This window comes from Papio anubis, chromosome 7, assembly GCF_008728515.1.
Source record: "Papio anubis isolate 15944 chromosome 7, Panubis1.0, whole genome shotgun sequence".
Taxonomy (NCBI): Eukaryota; Metazoa; Chordata; class Mammalia; order Primates; family Cercopithecidae; genus Papio; species Papio anubis.
The window spans coordinates 121,065,142-121,084,577 of record NC_044982.1 but is presented as its reverse complement, the minus strand read 5'-3'; the positions used below and the strand labels follow the sequence as shown (position 1 = coordinate 121,084,577).

Below are 19,436 nucleotides of genomic sequence, written 5' to 3'. Positions count from 1 at the left end.
AATTTCCCCAAGAAAACAAAATATTCTTGAGGGCACATCATTATGTTTTACCGTCTACATAGCATTCAACATTCTCCTGGAGACTCAATAAGTGCTTGATAAATACCTGACAGTTTCATCAAAACAGTGGAATAAAGTGAGGTGTGGTTTTCCCTGGTGTATAGTTTATCCTATATCTCTTATAGCCAAGGGTAGAAGTCAATTTATGAATAATAATTTTACATTTCTTTGGTTACTTATGTTAAATGATTAAATTTGAAGTTTGAAATAATTAGGATTATAAGTGAATTGGCATTTATTTACTTAAGTAAACCATAGGAAGGGGGTTATAATAAAGTGTCATTTAATAGTGTAAATTATATTATTGGAATACTAATGTTTTACATTTTGTTTTTTCTCTAAGCAAATGGTTATGAGCCTTAGAGTTTCTGAACTCCAAGTACTGTTGGGCTACGCTGGGAGGAACAAGCACGGACGCAAACACGAACTTCTCACAAAAGCCCTGCATTTGCTAAAGGCTGGCTGTAGTCCTGCTGTACAAATGAAAATTAAGGAACTCTATAGGCGGCGGTTCCCGCAGAAAATCATGACGCCTGCAGACTTGTCCATCCCCAACGTACATTCAAGTCCTATGCCAGCAACTTTGTCTCCATCTACCATTCCACAGCTCACTTACGATGGTCACCCTGCATCATCGCCATTACTCCCTGTTTCTCTTCTGGGACCTAAACATGAACTGGAACTCCCACATCTTACATCAGCTCTTCACCCAGTCCATCCGGATATAAAACTTCAAAAATTACCATTTTATGATTTACTGGATGAACTGATAAAACCCACCAGTCTAGGTAAGATTATTGTATGGTGTTTGGTTACTTTTGCAGGATGAATTTTCTAAATGAATTTTCATTTTAGACTTTTACTTTGACCCAGTTTATTATTCATAATGAAATTTTCATTTGATAGTAACAGCTGGATAATAATGAAGATCTTTCAAATTTAGATAAAATCAAATGTATAAAAGCTATCTTTCAGAGGAAAAAAGGTAGTATATTGATGGTTACTGACACGGTAAATATTAAAAAGTTTCAAGAATATAAACTTCCAAAGAGGAGTCTTTTAGAAGATTGATTAATATTTTACAATATCTCTTATAAATTAGAAAATTAAAAGTGAGTAAGTCACTACAAGTCTCTGATTAGTTCTTAATTTTCAGGGATTGATCTCTAAAACAAGTCACTTACTAGTTTTGATTATTTAAATAAGTGAATGGTTTTAATGATTGTAAAAGGAGACTTGAGCTTTGATGTGTGTGGTAGTTAAATTTCAGCTGATTTTTTTCAAGTGGAGAAGTGCATGCTTTATAAGCATGCACATGCACACTCTTGATTACAGTTATATAATATAAATGCTTGAAATTTATTTTGCTGTGTTGTTACATCATTTGATTTGTAGTCTAGCATATAGAATTCAATATATTAACTTGTAATTTTAATTGGTATAATGCTACCTTATTTACTTAATGTAGAATAAAACTCAACTGTTGTGACCTCTGATGCCTTTGGTGTAATATATTTAAAATATCAGACTTCTAAATGCTGGTTTGTTGGCATACTATGGCTGGCAAGCTAAATCCAGTCTGTGACCTGTTTTTGTGTGATTCTGAGCTAAGAAATCTGAAAAATATTCCTAAAGAGTTATTAAAAAAAAAAAAAAAGAAAGAAAGAAAAACAAAGAATATGTACAGAGACCATCTGTGCCCGCAAAGCGCAAAATATTTACCCGTATAGTGAAAGCTTGTGAATCCCTGTTACAAATCATTGAATGTTTCAGTTTGGGGGATTGGCAAGTGTTGAGAACATTTTTTGCGAATTTTTGAGAGCATTTTGAAAATGTTTTACTGAAATTCTATCTTTGAAATATGAGGTGTTTGTTCTTAATTATATGTAGCAGAATTTACCTGAGTACATGAAGATTATAGGAATCATTTGAAACAACATGAGTTTTGTATTACATTATTTCATTTTTTAAGTGGCCATAATAAGAAAACATTTTTTGAGAATCTACTGTATGCTTATAAAACTGATACATGCTCATTGTAAAAAATGGAATTGCCAAAGTCCCTTCTTTGTTAGCTGTTTAGTGTGTATGCATATATAGTACAAGCAAGTTGTTTCTTGTTTTTTACAGAAGGAATCATATACATAGTATTGTTTAACTTCCCTTTTTTCCCCTTAATAATATATCATAAGCATCTTTTCTTGTCTGTCTGATATATATATATATATATATATATATCTCCCATTTTAAATTAAAGGCCATATCTGTTTCTATCTATATCTCTATATATGGTCTGTATGTATACATATATGTATGTGTACATATGTGTTATGTATTGATCAGTTGATGAAAACGTTGTGACCAGGGGCTTGCAGGAACCTAACCTTATACTTTCCCTAGTAGCAGCAATTATATATTCACAAATTCAGTGTTTGTGGTGATTTTATAGAACATAACTGTCACAAATAACAATAATTGACGGATAATTTGATTTGAATGCCAGTTTCCATGAATAAATCTGCTGTTTGTGGTATGTATTCACAGAAAGTCACCAAATGAATAGGTGGTGTAGAATTGCTTAGTGATATGTAAATAGATTTTCAGTATCTCATTGTTATAGAATTAAAAACAAACCAATTTGAATATGCATAAAAAGATCTCACCAGAAAGTAATCTGTGGAAGTTTATTGGCTCAATAAATATTTGTTGCAGGGGAATGCTTAGTGAATGTGAAAAATATTTATTGAAAAAAGATTTTATGTAGTTAGTCTTCAGGGTTTATTTAGAATGAGTATATTTTAAGGCTCTGTTTTTATAGATTCTTTAACATTATTAAGACTTTTTCTGTACTTCAGTAAATGAAGTGGCTACATTTGTCACAGAACTTAGTTTCCTAAATGATTATTTTTGCCAGTGGTTCATTTGTTTTAAATCTTTTAGAAAACCATGTTTTCTGAAAAATTTAATAGCTTCCAGCATTCTCTTTCTTTCTAAACATACATACATTTAAAATCAAGTTTTTAAAAACATACTTTCGAACACCAGCTGGCTAGTTGATCACAGCTATCACTGAGTCCAGAATGGGACAGGCACATTTAGTTTTTCATTTTTTCCCTTCTGTTGTGGTCTTAAGCACCAGATTTAAAGAAATTTTAAGATGTTCAAATGTAAACTGAATGTTTTCATGCATGGTTTGTATTTCTAACTAAAATGGAAACAGTAGTTCTGATAATTCCCATTTTTTTAGATAATTCTCATTCATTCTTACAATCATTTTGTTATTTCTTTAAATCAATTTAAAATAATTCTAAGGCCTTTATTTTGGAGCCATAATTAAAGTATTCTTTTCATTGTCCATAATTAACTGTAAGAATTGAGAGGGTGAAGTAAAAGGTTGTTGTAAAGTAAGATATTTAATTTATTGTTTACTTTTGCCTGTCATCTCAATTCTGTTTTTTTCTATGAGGCTTATTTCAGATGCTCTTTTTCTTTAACCTTTTTCATTTATCTTTCTAGGCTTTCCTCCTTTCATCTGTATATTTCTTCCACAGCCAGAATCAATTTCACTTTCTCCACATGCTCTCATAACATTTATTTTTTATTTTTATTTTTAATTTTTTGAAACAGAGCCCCACTCTGTAGCCCAGGCTGGAGTGCAGTGGCACAATCTGGGCTCACTGCAACCTCCGCCCCACTGGGTTCAAGCGATTCTCATGCCTCATCCTCCCATGTGGCTGGGACGTACAGGCACGTGCTACCATGCCCAGCTAATTTTTTATTTTTAGTAGAGATAGGGTTTCACCATGCTGGCCAGGCTGGTCTTGAACTCCTTAGTTGATCCGCCCACCTCTGCCTCCCAAAGTTCTAAGATTACAGGTGTGAGCCACTGCTCCCGGCCTCATAACATTTATTTTTAAAATTTTATTTTATTTTATTTTATTATTTGAGACAGGGTCTTGCTCTGTTGCCCAGGCTGGAGCGCAGTGGTGCAATCTCAGCTCACTGCAACCTCTGTCTTTCGGGCTGAAACAATTCTCCCACCTCAGCCTCCCCGGTAGCTGAGACTACAGACATGTGCCACTATAACTGGCTAATTTTAGTATATTTAGTAGAGACAGGGTCTCATTGTGTCACCCAGGCTGGTCTTGAAGTCCTAGACTCAAGTGATCTTCTCACCTTGGCCTCATTCTCACCACACCCAACTTGAATATTTTATTATCATTATTTATTTGTTTGTTTGTTTATTTATTTTTTGAGACAGGATCTCGCTCTGTCACCCAGGCTAGAATGCGGTGGTGAGATCTTGGTTTGCTGTGGCCTTAACCTCCCAGGCTCATGCAGTTTTCCCACCTTAGCCTCCCAAGTAGTTGAGACCACAGGTGTGTGCCACCACACCTGGCTAATTTTTGTTTTTATTTTTTGTAGAGATGAGGTCTCATCATGTTGCCCAGTCTGTCATAACACTTAATTTACCTCTTATTAAGTGTTTTTGTTTTGTTAAAAATGATAAGGCTTCTGAGGCATTTATCTATAAATCCCCATAATAGCTAGATATGAACCTGTTACATGGTTGTTGTTCAGTAAACATTTATTAGCTCTTCAACTAGTTTTAATGCAATAGATGGAATCTTTTATTTCATTTTAATTCAGTGGATTTTAACCATTTTACCTTGCAAACACAGCTGAGCCATACCATACTGTCTCATTACAAACAGTGGCTATGATAGGGATGGGAAATAGAGTAGGGAAAAATGGTATTCTTCCTCTTATTGCCCTATCCTGTCATCTGTTAGGTTAATTGATGTCTTTGAAATTTAATATACTTAATTAAAATTTTTTCCCGCTAATTACAAAAATGTCGTGTTTGATGTAGAATCCACAGAAATTATGTGCTTACTTTACAGATAAACTTTAAAAATACTTCTGTGGTGTTCCATTTGTTAGTCATTTATGGGTGTGTGTGTGTTTGTGTGTGTGTGTATTTCTGGATTCATTTTGAAGGAGAGGAGACCCTCACTAGCTTATTTAACCCGGCAGCTGCATATATTATGGATCCATATAAATAATGGAAGAAAATTTTAATTTTGATAGTATGTTGAGCACCTGTGTTAAGGGGTACTTTGTTTGAAATACCTTATTGCTTAGTGTGCCAATATTGGTGTTGATGAGCTATGAAATGTACATAATTATGAAAATAAAAAGGAAAAATAATTTTGGATTAAAATATCTTGTCCATTCAGGGACAAGATAATTATTTGATATTTCCTCTCAATCTTTTAATAATACCTATATCATTCAAAATAGTTTATAATATTGTTTATAGCTATTGTTTAAATTGGCTTTGTTAGAACATAATGGCAAAAACAGAATACTTTATGGTGAACAAAATAATAGTTCTTTAGGATACAGTATTTGATTTGAATCAGACTTAAGTATAAACAAATCTATTAATAGATTTATATTTGTTACTCGTTTAGCTATTTATATCTTCCTTGACTCAGGTAAATTTTCAAATAGAAAATACATTTTTAACATAGTGCTTTTAAATATTTTTAATATTTTTACTTATTTCAAAGGCCAACATGTATAGAACAGACAGCTTTGCGTTCATTTGGTCTACAGATACTCCTCTGGTTATGTCCTAGTAAATCCATCATAAATTGAAAATATCCTAAGACAGAAATGCACTTAATACACTTAACCTACCAAACATGATGGGTTAGCTTAACTTACCTTAAATGTGCCTAAAACACATTAGCCGACATAACATCTAACACAAGTCCTGTTTCATAATTAAGTATTGAATAGCTCATGTAATTTATTGAATATCGTACTGAAGTGAAAAACAGAATGGTTTTGTTACCAACAGAATGGTTGTGTAGGTACTCGAAGTAATTTCTACTGAACACCTATTGTTTTCCTACCACCGTAAAGTCGGAAAATTGTTAGGTCAGCCATCTGTAGTCATCTAAAAGTATGGTGACTCATCTTGTTTGCTTTATATCAGATTGAAGTCAAATTTTACCTTCTCAGGTGATGTCTTTTCAAGTTTTTAAAGATCTTAGGCAGTATATCTGAATAAGTTCCCATCATATGTATTTATTGAAGTTTTTAAAGTTTTTAAAGATCTTAGACAGTATATCTGAATAAGTTCCCATCATATGTATTTATTGATTAGAGATTTATCATTGATTGGTATGAGGCATAATAATTATTGACTATGAGTGTTATTTTATTTTATTTTTTTTTCCGAGATGGTCTTGCTCTGTTGCCCAGGCTAGAGTGCAGTGGCACATTCTTGGCTCACTGCAACGTCAGCTTCCTGGCTCAAGCGATCCTCCCACCTTGCCTCCTGAGTAGCTGGGACGACAGGCAGGAATGACCATGCCCGGCTCATTTGTGTATTTTTTGTAGAGATGGAGTTTCGCCATGTTGGCCAGGCTTGTCTTGAACTTCTGATCTCAAAGCAGTCCACCAACCTCAGCCTCCCAAAGTGCTAGGATTACAGGTGTGAGCCACCGCACCCAGCTGACTACGAGTGTTATTTCTAATGTTCTAATTCAGTGTTCTTCTACTTGATTACTGAAGGATAAAATATGTCCTTGCTGTGGTCTGAATGTGTCCCTCTCAAATTCGTATGTTGAAATCTAATTCCCAGTGCAATAGTATTAAGAGGTGGGGCCTTTAGCAGGTGATTAGGTAATGAGGTCACAGTCCTTATGGATGAGATTAACGGCTCTTATAAAAGAGGCTCCAAGGAACTTGTTTGCCCCCTTTCACCCTGTGAGGACACAGCTAAAAGCTGCTGTCTATGAGGAACAGGCCTCACCAGACACAAAATCTGCAGATGCCTTTGTCTTGGACTTCCCAGCTTCCAGAACTGTGAGAAATAAATTTCTGTTGTTTATAAATTATCCAGTCTGAGGTATTTTGTTATAGCTGCCCGAATGGATTAAGATACTCCTTTTAGCCAATCTAGTTGAAACCAGTAGTGAATTGATTAAAAAAAAAAAGATACATAAGTTAAACATCTTGCTTTAATGTATATTTATTTGCCAGTCTTTGATGTAGGTCAAGGCCTTTTCTTTGAGACTGATGACTTCCCAGATTTAGATTATAGCAAGATGATTTAAAGGCTTTTATGAAGATAAAATTTGAGTATAGAATCTGTTGCGAATGGGGAAAAATCTTTTATAGTTGTCTTCAATGGCATTTTTTAAAAAGCAACTTGGCTTTATCAGGTTTTTCCAGAGCATTTAACTTAGTTTTCATGAAAACAGCAACTTTCTTTTTACAGCGTTTTAGCAGTTTTTGTAATATTTAATTCAGTTTTGTAATTACAATTACCAGTGCAACTAACATAAGCAAGTTTGAGAATAAACCTGTGGTTCTTGGTAAGCACATGACATGGTGTGAGCAGAATTGTGCAGAAGCACTGTAGAGTTGTCTACTGGCCACAAGCAGTTAGCTTGGTAGGGCATTGGTCTGGATGTTCTATAAAGGGAATGGAGAGCATCAGTTAATCATAGTATCGGTTAAGAGGGCTTCTACTGAATTTCTTTTGCACCGTTCTTCTTAAACTCCCCGAAGGCATTGAAATTAGTTCTTTTGTTTTCTTGCCTGAGAATAATTTAAGTGGTTTATTTTGTGGGGGCACAACATGGATCATAATTGTGGTTGCGTTTTAAAAGAAATCATTTAGCTCTCTTTTACCCCTTTGAGAGGGTTATAATGAGGGGAAGGATTGGGAAAAGTAGAGAAGCAAATTAAGTTTTTTATCATACAGTTATATGTTTATAGTCTCTTTTAGAACTTCAGTTTCTTTTCTCATTGAGCACAGTGACAGTAAATAATGAGTACAAAAATGAAATAATTTCCTAGGCATTTTTCCTTAAGTCTCTGTTTTTCACCAAAAATTATTTAAAATTTTGAAATTATCTGTAAAGATCACTGCCTTTTCTTGGTCCTCCTAAATTCTGAAAGTGTCCTAATATTGTTTGGAAAGTGTTTGGATGCTACAGACTGAAGAATCTGAAACATTGAGAAACATTTAAATTGACCACATAGGTGTCCTTCAATTTGTGATTAAACAAACCATGTTTTATTTTTCTCATTTTTAAGCCTGGCTTCTATTAAATGTTGGTGTTCATGAAACAGTCTTTTCCATTAAACACCAAGAATGTCTATTTTCTGGGCTATATGTATTTGAATTTTCCAGTGCTCTGTTAAAGGTACAGTTGTTCTTACTTGACATGGGACAGTATACCAATAATTCTGGAGAAGACCGGCAACCTAGATGTGCTGGGTGTGTAGTCTTAGTATTTAAAAAAACTAGATTGACCCTTTTTCCTATTGAAAGTAGAATATTTCTATGTAGATATTTACAACTCTTTTAGGCTTGAGAAGATGTAGAAATAACTTATAGAAAATATTTGAAATATATATATATTTATGTAAACTCGGGTTTTGCTTTAGGAAAAAAGGGAACAGGTGCTTTAACACTCCTAAATAGTTAAAATGATCCATCATGTTTTGTGCAGTGCGGGTAAGGTTTCTGCTATGTCTTACTAACATTGGTTACCAGTGTTTTCTGCCAAGGGCTCCTCTGACATTGGATTATATTTCACAGTTTTCTTCTTTTCTCATTTTTTATAATTGAGTTTCCCTTTTTCCACATGCCTAATAGCCAGTGCCTGGAGATCAGGTGATGCAAATTCAAGGACGCAGGCTCTGATAAGTATTAGAAAGAGCATTCAAAGGTTTTGTGATTCATTCTACTCTGCTTTTTTTTTTTTTTTTTTTTTTTTTTTTGAGATGGAGTCTCGCTCTGTCGCCCAGGCTGGAGTGCAGTGGCGCGATCTCGGCTCACTGTAAGCTTCGCCTCCTGGATTCACGCCATTCTCCTGCCTCAGCCTCCTGAGTAGCTGGGACTACAGGCGCCCGCCACTACGCCCGGCTAATTTTTTGTATTTTTAGTAGAGACGGGGTTTCATCATGTTAGCCAGGATGGACTCGATCTCCTGACCTCGTGATCCACCCGCCTCGGCCTCCCAGAGTGCTGGGATTACAGGCATGAGCCACCGCGCCCAGCCTCTACTCTGCTTTTAAAATAATTCAGCACAAGCTGTGCTCCTCTATACTTGAATTTTGGGAAATCAAGAGCACTAAGTTTTCTGTAGGTGAGTTTCTTTGGAAATTTTTCTTCCTAATTGGCAGCCTGGTTTCTGACCTTCAAAACGAAATCTAACACTTACCTGCTAAGTCGTACATTCCTTTGTAGATAATATTCTGTCTCTTTATCTGGTGATTTTAATGTAATAGTCTTGTTTGTATAGTTGTCATGGGGTAGGTAGGATAATGTTAACAAAGGGAGAATCTAATTTTGGGGGATCATTTTTTTCTTTCTTTCTTTCTATTTTTTTTTTTTTTGAGACGGAGTCTGCCTTCTCTGTCAGCTTCAGGGCTGGGAGTGCAAGGCTGGATCTCTGGCGCCTCACTGCAAGCCTCGGCCCCGGGTTTCCCTTGCCTCAGCCTCCCAAGTAGCTGGGACTACAGGCCCGCCCCACCCGCCCGCTAGTTTTTGTATTTTTGGTTTTCACTGCGGTTAGCTAGGATGGTCTCGGCTTCTCCTGACTCATGATCCGCCTGCCTCAGCCTCCCAAAGTGCTGGGATTACAGGCTTGGAGCCACTTTCAGCCCTCTTATTTTAAAAAGATCGCTTTATTGATACAAGCTGCGTTGCAAATAATTTTGGGTTTACTCCTTTTTTTTCTTTTTGAGACGGAGTCCGGCTTACCAATCCAGGTTGGAGTGCAGTGGTGGGATCTTGGCTCACTGCAACTTCTGCCTCCCGGGTTCAAGCGATTCTGCTGCCTCAGCCTCCCAAGTAGCTGGGACTACAGGTGCCCACTGCCATGCCTGGCTCATTTTTTGTATTTTAGTAGAGACGGAGTTTCACCGTGTTGCCCAGGCTGGTCCCGAAATCCTGAGCTAAGGCAGTCTGCCCCCTCGGCCTCCCAAAGTGCTGGGATTCCAGGCGTGAGCCACCATGCCTGGCCCGTTCTTTTTCTTTGCTTCATTCCTGACAGTGCTTGTGGCAGACCCCAATAGCTCTGGGCAGAGATTAGTTATTGTAATTCTTTGGCACTACTCTTGGCTAAATTTATTAAAACTGAAATGTAAGTAAGCTTTAGATGTGCCAAATATGGAGATATTACAGTACAAAAGAAACTGGATGTTGGATGTAGTACTAGAATTAAATCACTTTAAGATAGGTGAAAATAAAAAGCCTGAATCGTTGAAAAACAAATAAATTAGTTTATTATCTCTGTATGTCCTTTCAGGATAATCTGCAGTTCCTAGAATTTTATTTAAAATGTTTATTTTGAAACTGTATTTTTGAATAAAAATTGAAGACTGTCCTTTTTCCATTGTGTGATTTGACAGCCTTGTCAGAGATCATTTGACTATATATGAGTGAGGGTTTGTTTCTGGGCTCACTATTCTGTTCCATTGGTCTATATGTCTTTATGGCAAGACCACACTGTTTCGATTACTGTAGCTTTGTAATATGTTTTGAAATCAGGAAGTGTGAGGCTTGCAGTTTTGTTCTTTTTCAAGATTGTTTTTGCTTCTGGGAGTCCCTTGAGATTTTGTATGAACTTTAGGATTTTTTTTTACTATTTCCGTAAAAGATACCATTGAGATTTTGATAAAGATTACATTAAATCTGTAGATTGCTTTGAGTATTATGGACATTTAAACAATGTTTTTTCATTCTGTTAATGTGATGTATTATATTGAATTTCATACACTGAGCCATCCTTGCATTCCAGGAATAAATCCCACTTGATCGTTATATAAAACTCTTTTCATATGCTATTGAATTTGAAGTGTAGACATTCTTTTCTTGTTCCTTAGGAAAAGCATCTTGTCTTTCACCCTTAAGTATAATGTTAGCTTTGGAGTCTTTCATAGATGCCCTTCCTGTTGAGTTTTTTAATTATAAAAGCATGTTGTAATTAATTAGTTTATTTATTTTTGAGACAGAGTTTTACTCTTGTCACCTAGGCTGGAGTGCAAGGGCATGATCTCAGCTCACTGCAACCTCCACCTCCCGGGTTCAAGCGATTCTTCTGCCTTAGCCTCCCGAGTAGCTGGGACTACAGGCGCGCACCACCACGTCCAGCTAATTTTCGTATTTTTAGTAGAGATGGGGTTTCTCTGCATTGGCCAGGCTGGTGTCGAACTCCTGAGCTCAGGTGATCCACCTGCCTTGGCCTCCCAAAGTGCTGGGATTACAGGTGTGAACCACCGCGCCCAGCCTGCATGTTGTAATTTATTAAAATGCTTTTTCAACATCTGATGAGATGATTGTATAGTTTTTCCCATTATTCTATTAATATGGTGTATAACACTGATTGCTTTTCATATATTAAACCAGCAGCTGTTGGATTTTGTTTGATTCCAGATGACCTATCCTGCCTCCTAGAGGAGTAAAAAACATTTTCCAGTTCCGACATTTGTGGGGTTTTTTAATCAATTCTGGATTTTATTTTTATTTACATGAGTATAGGGCTCTAATTTAATTTTTTTCCCAAAACTTCCTTTGAATGTTATTCTAGATCTTACTCTGTTCCATTGGTCTAATTGTATACTTTTCTGCTAACATGGAATTATTGTACAGTTGACCCTTGAACAAGGGGATTGGGATGCCACCCCCGCAACAAAAACAGTCAAAAATTCACATGTAACTTTTGACGTCCCCAAAACTTTACTATAACCTACTGTTTACCAGAAGCCTTACCAATAACATAAACAGTTGATTAACACATATTTTGTATATGTATTGTGTACTGTATTCTTATAGTACAGTAAGCTAGAGAAAAGAAACCATTACTAAGAAAATCATAAGGAAAGAAAATATATTTACTATTCTGTAAGTGGATCATTTTAAAGGTTTTCATACTTGTTATGTTTGCATTGAGTAGGCTAAAGGGGAGGAGTAATAGAAGGATTTTCATCTTACTGTCTAAGAGGTGGCAGAGGTGGAAGAAAATCTGTGTATAAATGGACCCGCACAGTTCAAATCTGTGTAGTTCAAAGGTCAATTATATTTAATTTTTTGATTGTTTTTAAATTTTTAAATAGGTAATACATTGATATACAAAAATCAGAAGTTACAAAAGGGTTTGTAATGAAAAGGAAGTCCCTCTCTCACCCTTATTTCAATCACAGGTGTTGCTTTCAGTTCTTTTTATATCTTTACTGAGATAGTTCCTGCACATACAAACAAACATATTTGCCTCATTCTTTTTTAGCAGCTACTTAGTAGGCAGTTGATTCGTTGGATTCTGTTATTAAATATTCCCCTGTTGGTTGACATTTGGATAGTTTCTTGCTGTTGAAAACATTGCTGTAGAGAATATTCTGTGAATATATATCACTATGCACTTGTCTAAATATAGCCAGTAGTTTTATAATTCCTAGAAATAGAAAACGCATCTAAATATTTTTTGTAGATGTCGCCAAATTTCCCTCTAGAGAAAGGTGTGTGTGCTAATTTGTAATCTTACAGGCTCTGTAAGAGACTGTTTTTTCCTCCTGTGCCTTCAACGATACAGTGTGTTATTAAACTTTTTGATCGTTCCAAATTATCAGCTGAAAATTTATAACTCATTATAGTTTTAACTTGCGCTTCTCTTATGGGTGAGGGTGAAGTTTTTTGTTGTTTTTTAAAAATATGTATTTTTTTTTATTATACAAGCATGTTGTTATTTTATTTATTTATGAGACGGAGTTTTACTCTTGTTACCCAGGCTGGGGGGTGACTCTCTCTCTCTCTCTCTCTCTATATATATATATGTGTGTGTGTATATATATATTTTAACTGTTCAAAGTTCTTTGAACTTTTCATTTTAAAATTTGGTGGTTGGGCTTTTTCACCCTGATTTATAGACTTAAGAAATTTAGCACTTTGTGATATAAATTGCGACTACTTTTTCCCTTGTGATTGTCTTTTGAGTGTTTTTTATTATTGGTGTTGCATGTTAGCTATCAGTTCTTTTTTATTGCTAAGTAGTAATTCATGGTATGGATATATCACAGTTTCTCTAACTATTCAGCCTGTTTAAGAGCATTTTGGTGGTTTGCAGTTTTTGGCTATCACAAATAATGTTATCTTGAGTATTCATGTACAGGTGCTTGCATGGATATAAGTTTTTTTTTCTTCTCCAAATACATGCCCAGGAATGGAATTGCTGGGTCATATGTGTAAGTATATAGGTTTTTTCGTTGTTTTTTTTTTTTTTTTTTTTTTTTTTTGGGAGAAAATACCAAGTTGTCTCCCTGAGTGGCTGTACCACTTTCTGTTTCTTCTGGTATTGTATGAGAGGTCCAATTTTTCTCTATCTTTGCCAGCATATTTGTTATTATCACTTTTTTATTTTTAGGTGTTTAAGTATGTATGTAGCGATAACTCATTTTGGTTTTAACTTACATTTTCCTAATGACTAATGATGTTGAACATCTTTCCACATACTTATTTGCCATCTGTCCACATACTTATACTCTTTGGTGAAATGTCTGTGCATATTTTTCTCATTCTTTAATTGAATTACTTGCTTTTATACTATTGACTTTTGAGAGTTCCTTTGTATGTTGTAGATACTAGTTTTAGTCAGACATGTGGTTTGCAAATATTTTCTTCCAGTCTGTAGCTTGTATTTCTTTGGGAAAAAAACCAAACCACCTTTTGATTTTGAAATAATTATAGATTTGTAGGAAGTTGAGAAATGTATAGGAACATCCTGTGTACTCGTCACCTAGCCTTCTCCATTGTTAACATCTTTCTGAATATAGTGCAGTATCCAAACTAGGACATAACATTGGTACAGTACACAGAGCTTTTCAGCTTTTATTAGTTGTATTTGCACTCATATGTGTATTTGTAGCTCTGTGCAAATTTATCACACGTAACTACCACCACAATAAAAGATACTTAACTGTCCTGTCACCCACGAGACTCAGTCTTGCTAACCTTTTGATAAACTCACCCACTCTCTCTAGCCCCAGAGGTTCATCCGAGTTGCTGTGTATATCAGTAGTTTGTTCCTTTTTTGGCGGGGGGCTGAGAAGTATTCTACCATATAATGTACTTTCATTTGTTTAAACATTTACCCACTGAAGAACATTCACATAGTTTTCTGTGTTTGGCTGTTAATGAATAAAGTTGCTATGAATATTCATATACAATTTTTTGTACGAAAATAAGTTTTTATATCTCTGGGGTAAATGCCCAAGGGTTATCAGTTGCTGGGCTGTATGGTAGTTTTAGTTCTAGTTTTAGTTTTAAAAGGTCTGCAAAATTATTTTCCAGAGTGACCGTATCATTTTACATTCCTAGCGGACATGTATGAATGATCCAGTGTTTCTGCATCCTTGTCAGCATTTGGTGTTATCACTATTTTTTAGTTTTGCCATTTTGATAGGAATATAGTGATATCTCTTTGTGTTTTGTTGTTTTTGTTTTGTTTTGTTTTGTTTTATTTGAGACAAGGTCTCACTCTGTCACCCAGGGTGGAGGGCAGTGGCACGATCATGGTTCCGTGCAACCTCAACCTCCCTGGCTCAGGTGATCCTCTCACCTCTCAAGCCTCCCAGGTAGTTAGGACTACAGGCACGCACCACGACACCTGGCTAATTCTTTGTATTTTCTGTAGAGACAGGGTTTCACCATGTTGGCCAGGCTGGTCTCAAACTCCTGGAGTCAAGTGATCTTATCCCCTCAACCTCCCAAAGTGCAGGATTACAGATGTGAGCCACCATGGCTGGCCTTCATTGTGGTTTTGATTTGCATTTCCCTAGTAGCTAATGATGTTGAACATCCTTTTATTTGTTTATTTGCCATCTGAATATCCTCTTCAGTGAAATATCTTTTTATGTCTTTAGTCTCTTCTAATTGCAGTGTTTTTTGTTTTGTTTTGTTTTGTTTTTAACTAATGAGTTTTCAGAGTTCTTTCTAGATTCTAGATTCTAGTCCTTCGTTGCGTTTGTGGTTTGCAGATCTTTTCTCTCGTGGTGTCGCTTGTCTTGTTTGTTTGTTTCCTTGTTTGTTGTTGACATGGGGTCTCACTGTGTTGCTCAGGCTGCAGTGCGGTGGCTACTCACAAGAGTGATTATAGTTTACCTTAATCTCAAATTCCTGGGTTCGAGTAGCCCTCCTGCCTCAGCCTCCCGAGTAGCTGGAACTACAGATGCATGCCACTGCGCCTGGCTTGTCTTCTTAATAGGATTTTTTTTAACACAGAACAAAATCTTTAATTTTGAGGAAGTCTAATTTATTGATTTCTTTGTTAGATTTGTGTTTTTGGTTTCTAGTCTAAGAGCCCCACTTGCACACTCACCCCGCTTTTTTGACTTGCTCTGTCACCCAGGCTGGAATGCAGTGGCATGTGGTCATAGCTCACTGCAACCTTGAACTCCTGGGCTCAGGCAATCCTCCGGCCTCAGCCTTCTGAGTAGTTGAGACTACAGGGGTGTGCCACCGTGCCCAACTAATTTATTTTTTACTTTTTGTAGAGATGGGATCTCACTGTGTTGCCCAAGCTGGTCTCATACTCCTGGCCTCAAGTGATCCTCCCACCTCAGCCTCCCAAAACACTGAAATTGTGGGCGTGAGCCATAGTGCCCAGCCAAGTCAAAAATCTCTCTGCCTGACTTTAGATTTGGAAGATTTATTTTTTCCCCCTGAGAATTTATATTTTCACATTTTACCTTTAAATCTGTGATCCATTTGTTACTACTTTTTATATATAAGGTGTGAGATTGAGATTGAGATTCATTTATGGAGATCTAACTGTTCTTAGGCCTTTGTTGAAAAGGCCATCCTCCTCCATTGAATTACTTTTGCATCTTTATCAGAAATCATTGTCCATACCTATGTGGGTCTCTTTCTGGGTCCTCTGTTCTGTTCCATTGATCAGTGTTTCTGTCTCCCACCATTACCACATGGTCTTGATTACTGTGTCAGACTCTGTAATAAGTCATAAAATTAGGTGGAGTAATTGCTTTTACTTCATTTAAATATTCTTCTAGTTCTTTTGCCTTTCCACATAAATTTTAGAATTATCTTCTCTTTCTCTACAAATAATCTTGCTGGGATTTTGATAGGAATTGCGTTAAACCTGCATATCAATTTAGGGATGATTAATAATTTTTCTATTTTGAGCCTTCCAGTATATGAACATGGTATGTCTTGCCTTTTGTTTAGATCTTTTTAAAATTTTATTCATCAGCATTTTATAGTTTTCAGTAGATAGTTCCCACACTTGTTTTGTTAGATCTATACTTAAATATTTTGTTTTTTTTTCTGAGTGATTATATCTTGTGACCTTGCTCAGCTCACTTTTAGTTCTAGGAAGTTTTTTGTCAATTTGAGGGGTATTTCTTCGTAGACTACCTTGTTTTCTGCAAACGGACAGTTTTTATTTCTTCCTTTACCATCTGCCTGCTGCCTTCCATTTATTTACTTTGCCTTATTGCTTTATGACTCTAATAGAGGGTTGAATAATAGTGGTGACAGTGAACATTCTTCTTTGATTTTTATTTCTTTTTTTTTTGAGACGGGGTCTCATTCTGTTGCCCAGGCTGGAGTATAGTAGCACGGTCTCAGCTCATTGCAACATCCGCCTCCTGGACTCAAGTGATCTTCCTGTCTCAGCCTTCTGAGTAGCTGGGACTACAGGTGCACACCACCACACCCAGCTAATTTTCGTATTTTAATAGAGATGGGGTTTCACCATGTTGGCCAGGCTGGTCTTGAACTCCTAGCCTCAAGTGATCCGCCTGCCTTGCCCACCCAAATAGCTGGGATTATAGGTGTGAGCCACTCTGCCTGACCCCTCTTTGATTTCGATCTTAGGGGGAAAGCTAAAATGATAATTTTTTTTTTCTGTTTTTAGACTTTTGCCCTTGAAGTCTACCATGTTTTGTATTATTATCCTTTTTTTTTAAGCTTTTTGTTAGCATTTGTCTGACATAAACTTTGTTCTTTTGTTTTCAGCCTGGACATAAACTTTGTTCTTTTGTTTTCAACCTTTTGTGGTAGTTATTTTGGGGTTCTTTATGATTTTTGTTTTAAAAATAGCTTTATTGGCATACAATTCATATACCATAAAATATATTCCTTTAAAGTATACAATTCATTGGTTTTACTATATCCACAGAGTTGTGCAGCCATCATCACTGTCCATTTTAGAACATTTCCATCACCCAGAAAAGAGACACTCTACCCTTTATCAATCACTCTTTAGTCCCACCTCTTCCCATTATCCCCTGGAACTACTAATACCGCCTCTGTCTTTATAGATTTTCCTATTTTGGACATTTCATATAAATGGAATTGTATGGTATATTACCTTCTGTGACTGGCTTTTTCCATTTAGAATGATGTTTTCAAGTTCATAAAGTTGTATGTGCCAAAACTTTCTTTTTAATGGCCAAGTAATATTCTGTTATATGGATATACCACATTTTGTTTATACATTCATCAGTTGATGGGCATCTGAGTTGTCTCCACTTTTTGGCTAATATGAATATTCGTGTATAATTTTTTGTGTGGATATACATTTTCAGTTCTTTTGGTTAAATATCTAAAACTAGAAATGCTGGCTCATATGGTAACTTTGTTTAACCTTTGAAGAACTGCCAGACTGTTTTCTAAAGCAGCTGTACCATTTATATTCCCACTAGTAATTTACTACTAGAGTAATGAGGATTCTCATTTCTCTCCACATCCTTACCAACACTTGTTATTGTATGTCTTTTTTAATATAGTCATCTAGTGACATCTCATTGTGGTAGATTTCTCTTACAAATAGCATGTAGCTGGCTTTTTAAAAACTCTAGTCTTAAAATTTAACTTACTCTCATTTTTATGCTAATGTTACATTTGGTCTTTGTTCTACCGTCTTAATTTGTTGTCTCTGTCATTTTTTTCTGACCTCTGTGATATTAATTATACTTTGTTTCTCTTTTATTTTCTAATGATTTGGGAGTTCTACCTTCTATTTCTCTAAGTAGTTACTATTGAAATTTTACCCAACACATTTAAGCCTAAATTTTACTGCCAACATGGACAACTTTTAAGAGTAATCACTGTGTCTTGCCTCTCCTCCTCTTCACTAATTTATTCTATGAGAAATGTGTTCATATTTGTTTGTTTCTTCAAAATTCATATTAACCACAGAGAGAGAAATATTTCGTGTTCTCACTTATATGTGAGAGCTAAAAACAATTGATCTCACGGAGGTAGAGACTAAAATGGTGGTTACCAGAGGGAGACTATAGTTAATAAAAATTTATTAATGTGTTTCAAAATAGCCAGAAGAGAAGATACGATGTGTTCCTAGCACAAAGAAATGATAAATATTTGAGGTGATGGATATCCTAGTTACCCTAATTTAATCATTGCACATTGTATGCATGTACAAAAATATATATTCCATAAATATGTACAGCAGTTATATAACAAAGTTTACATAAGGGTCTCTGACAGAAGGGGCATTTTGCCACGTTGCATAGTGACAGTCAAAATCTTAATAGGTTCAGTAGTTAAATTATGAAACAATTGCTATTGAATGAAGAAAATATTTGTCTTTAGTGCTTTACTTTAGATTATTTTGAGAGGACTATAGTGTATAGCTAAGAAGCAATCATTCAACTCAGGGTAGGTGGGTTAGGTTTAAGAAAATCTGATGACTGCATTGAGAATTGTGTTAAAGCTCCGCCAAGAGAACTGAGCTGTAACAATATTTAATTTGCCACATTGCAGTTTCATTCATCTAGAATTTTAGGAAATTCAGGTTTTCCGGTTCACTCAGGATATGAATTGTTAACTTCCTCTTTAGCAGAGATAGTATATTACTATTTACCAGATAGTCTTAATACGCTAACTTATATTTTTACTTCAGAAGTTTTTCTAGAATTTATCTAGATTACTTTAGATAAGTAAATCAGGCCATTTGTTTGTATTTATTATTGGTATATTTGTGTATAATTTCCTTATGCCTGTGTAGATCGTGGAGTTCTTTTGAAGTCAATTTCAAGTCTAAGATTATATTTATGTATGTGATTTTTTTCTCATATTTCACACTTTCCCACCATATTATCTAGGTTTGCTACATCAGAATTGGAGAATGACATTTAACTTAGTGTTTCCAGAATAAAGAAGCTGGAGCTTTTACTACCTCATGAGTAATCTATTTTAGCCTTTCTAAGTCTGCAGCTTCCTTTCACTTTGCTTTCCAATCTAGTGTTTCACCTAGCTTCTAGTTTTACCCCAGTTATGCTTCTTTAACCCCAGTTACGCTTTATAG

At 35.6% G+C, this 19,436-nt stretch overlaps 1 protein-coding gene across 2 annotated transcripts in view; it reads left to right on the top strand.

Moving 5' to 3' along the window:
• The window catches only part of PIAS1 (protein inhibitor of activated STAT 1), a 139,844-nt gene that overhangs the window by 30,529 nt on the left and 89,879 nt on the right, over nt 1–19,436 (top strand). For both annotated transcript variants that reach the window (XM_003901106.4, XM_021941791.2), the window contains exon 2: nt 404–848. In XM_003901106.4, coding sequence (XP_003901155.1) covers nt 404–848 — 445 coding nt within the window. The remainder of the gene's footprint in view (nt 1–403; nt 849–19,436) is intronic.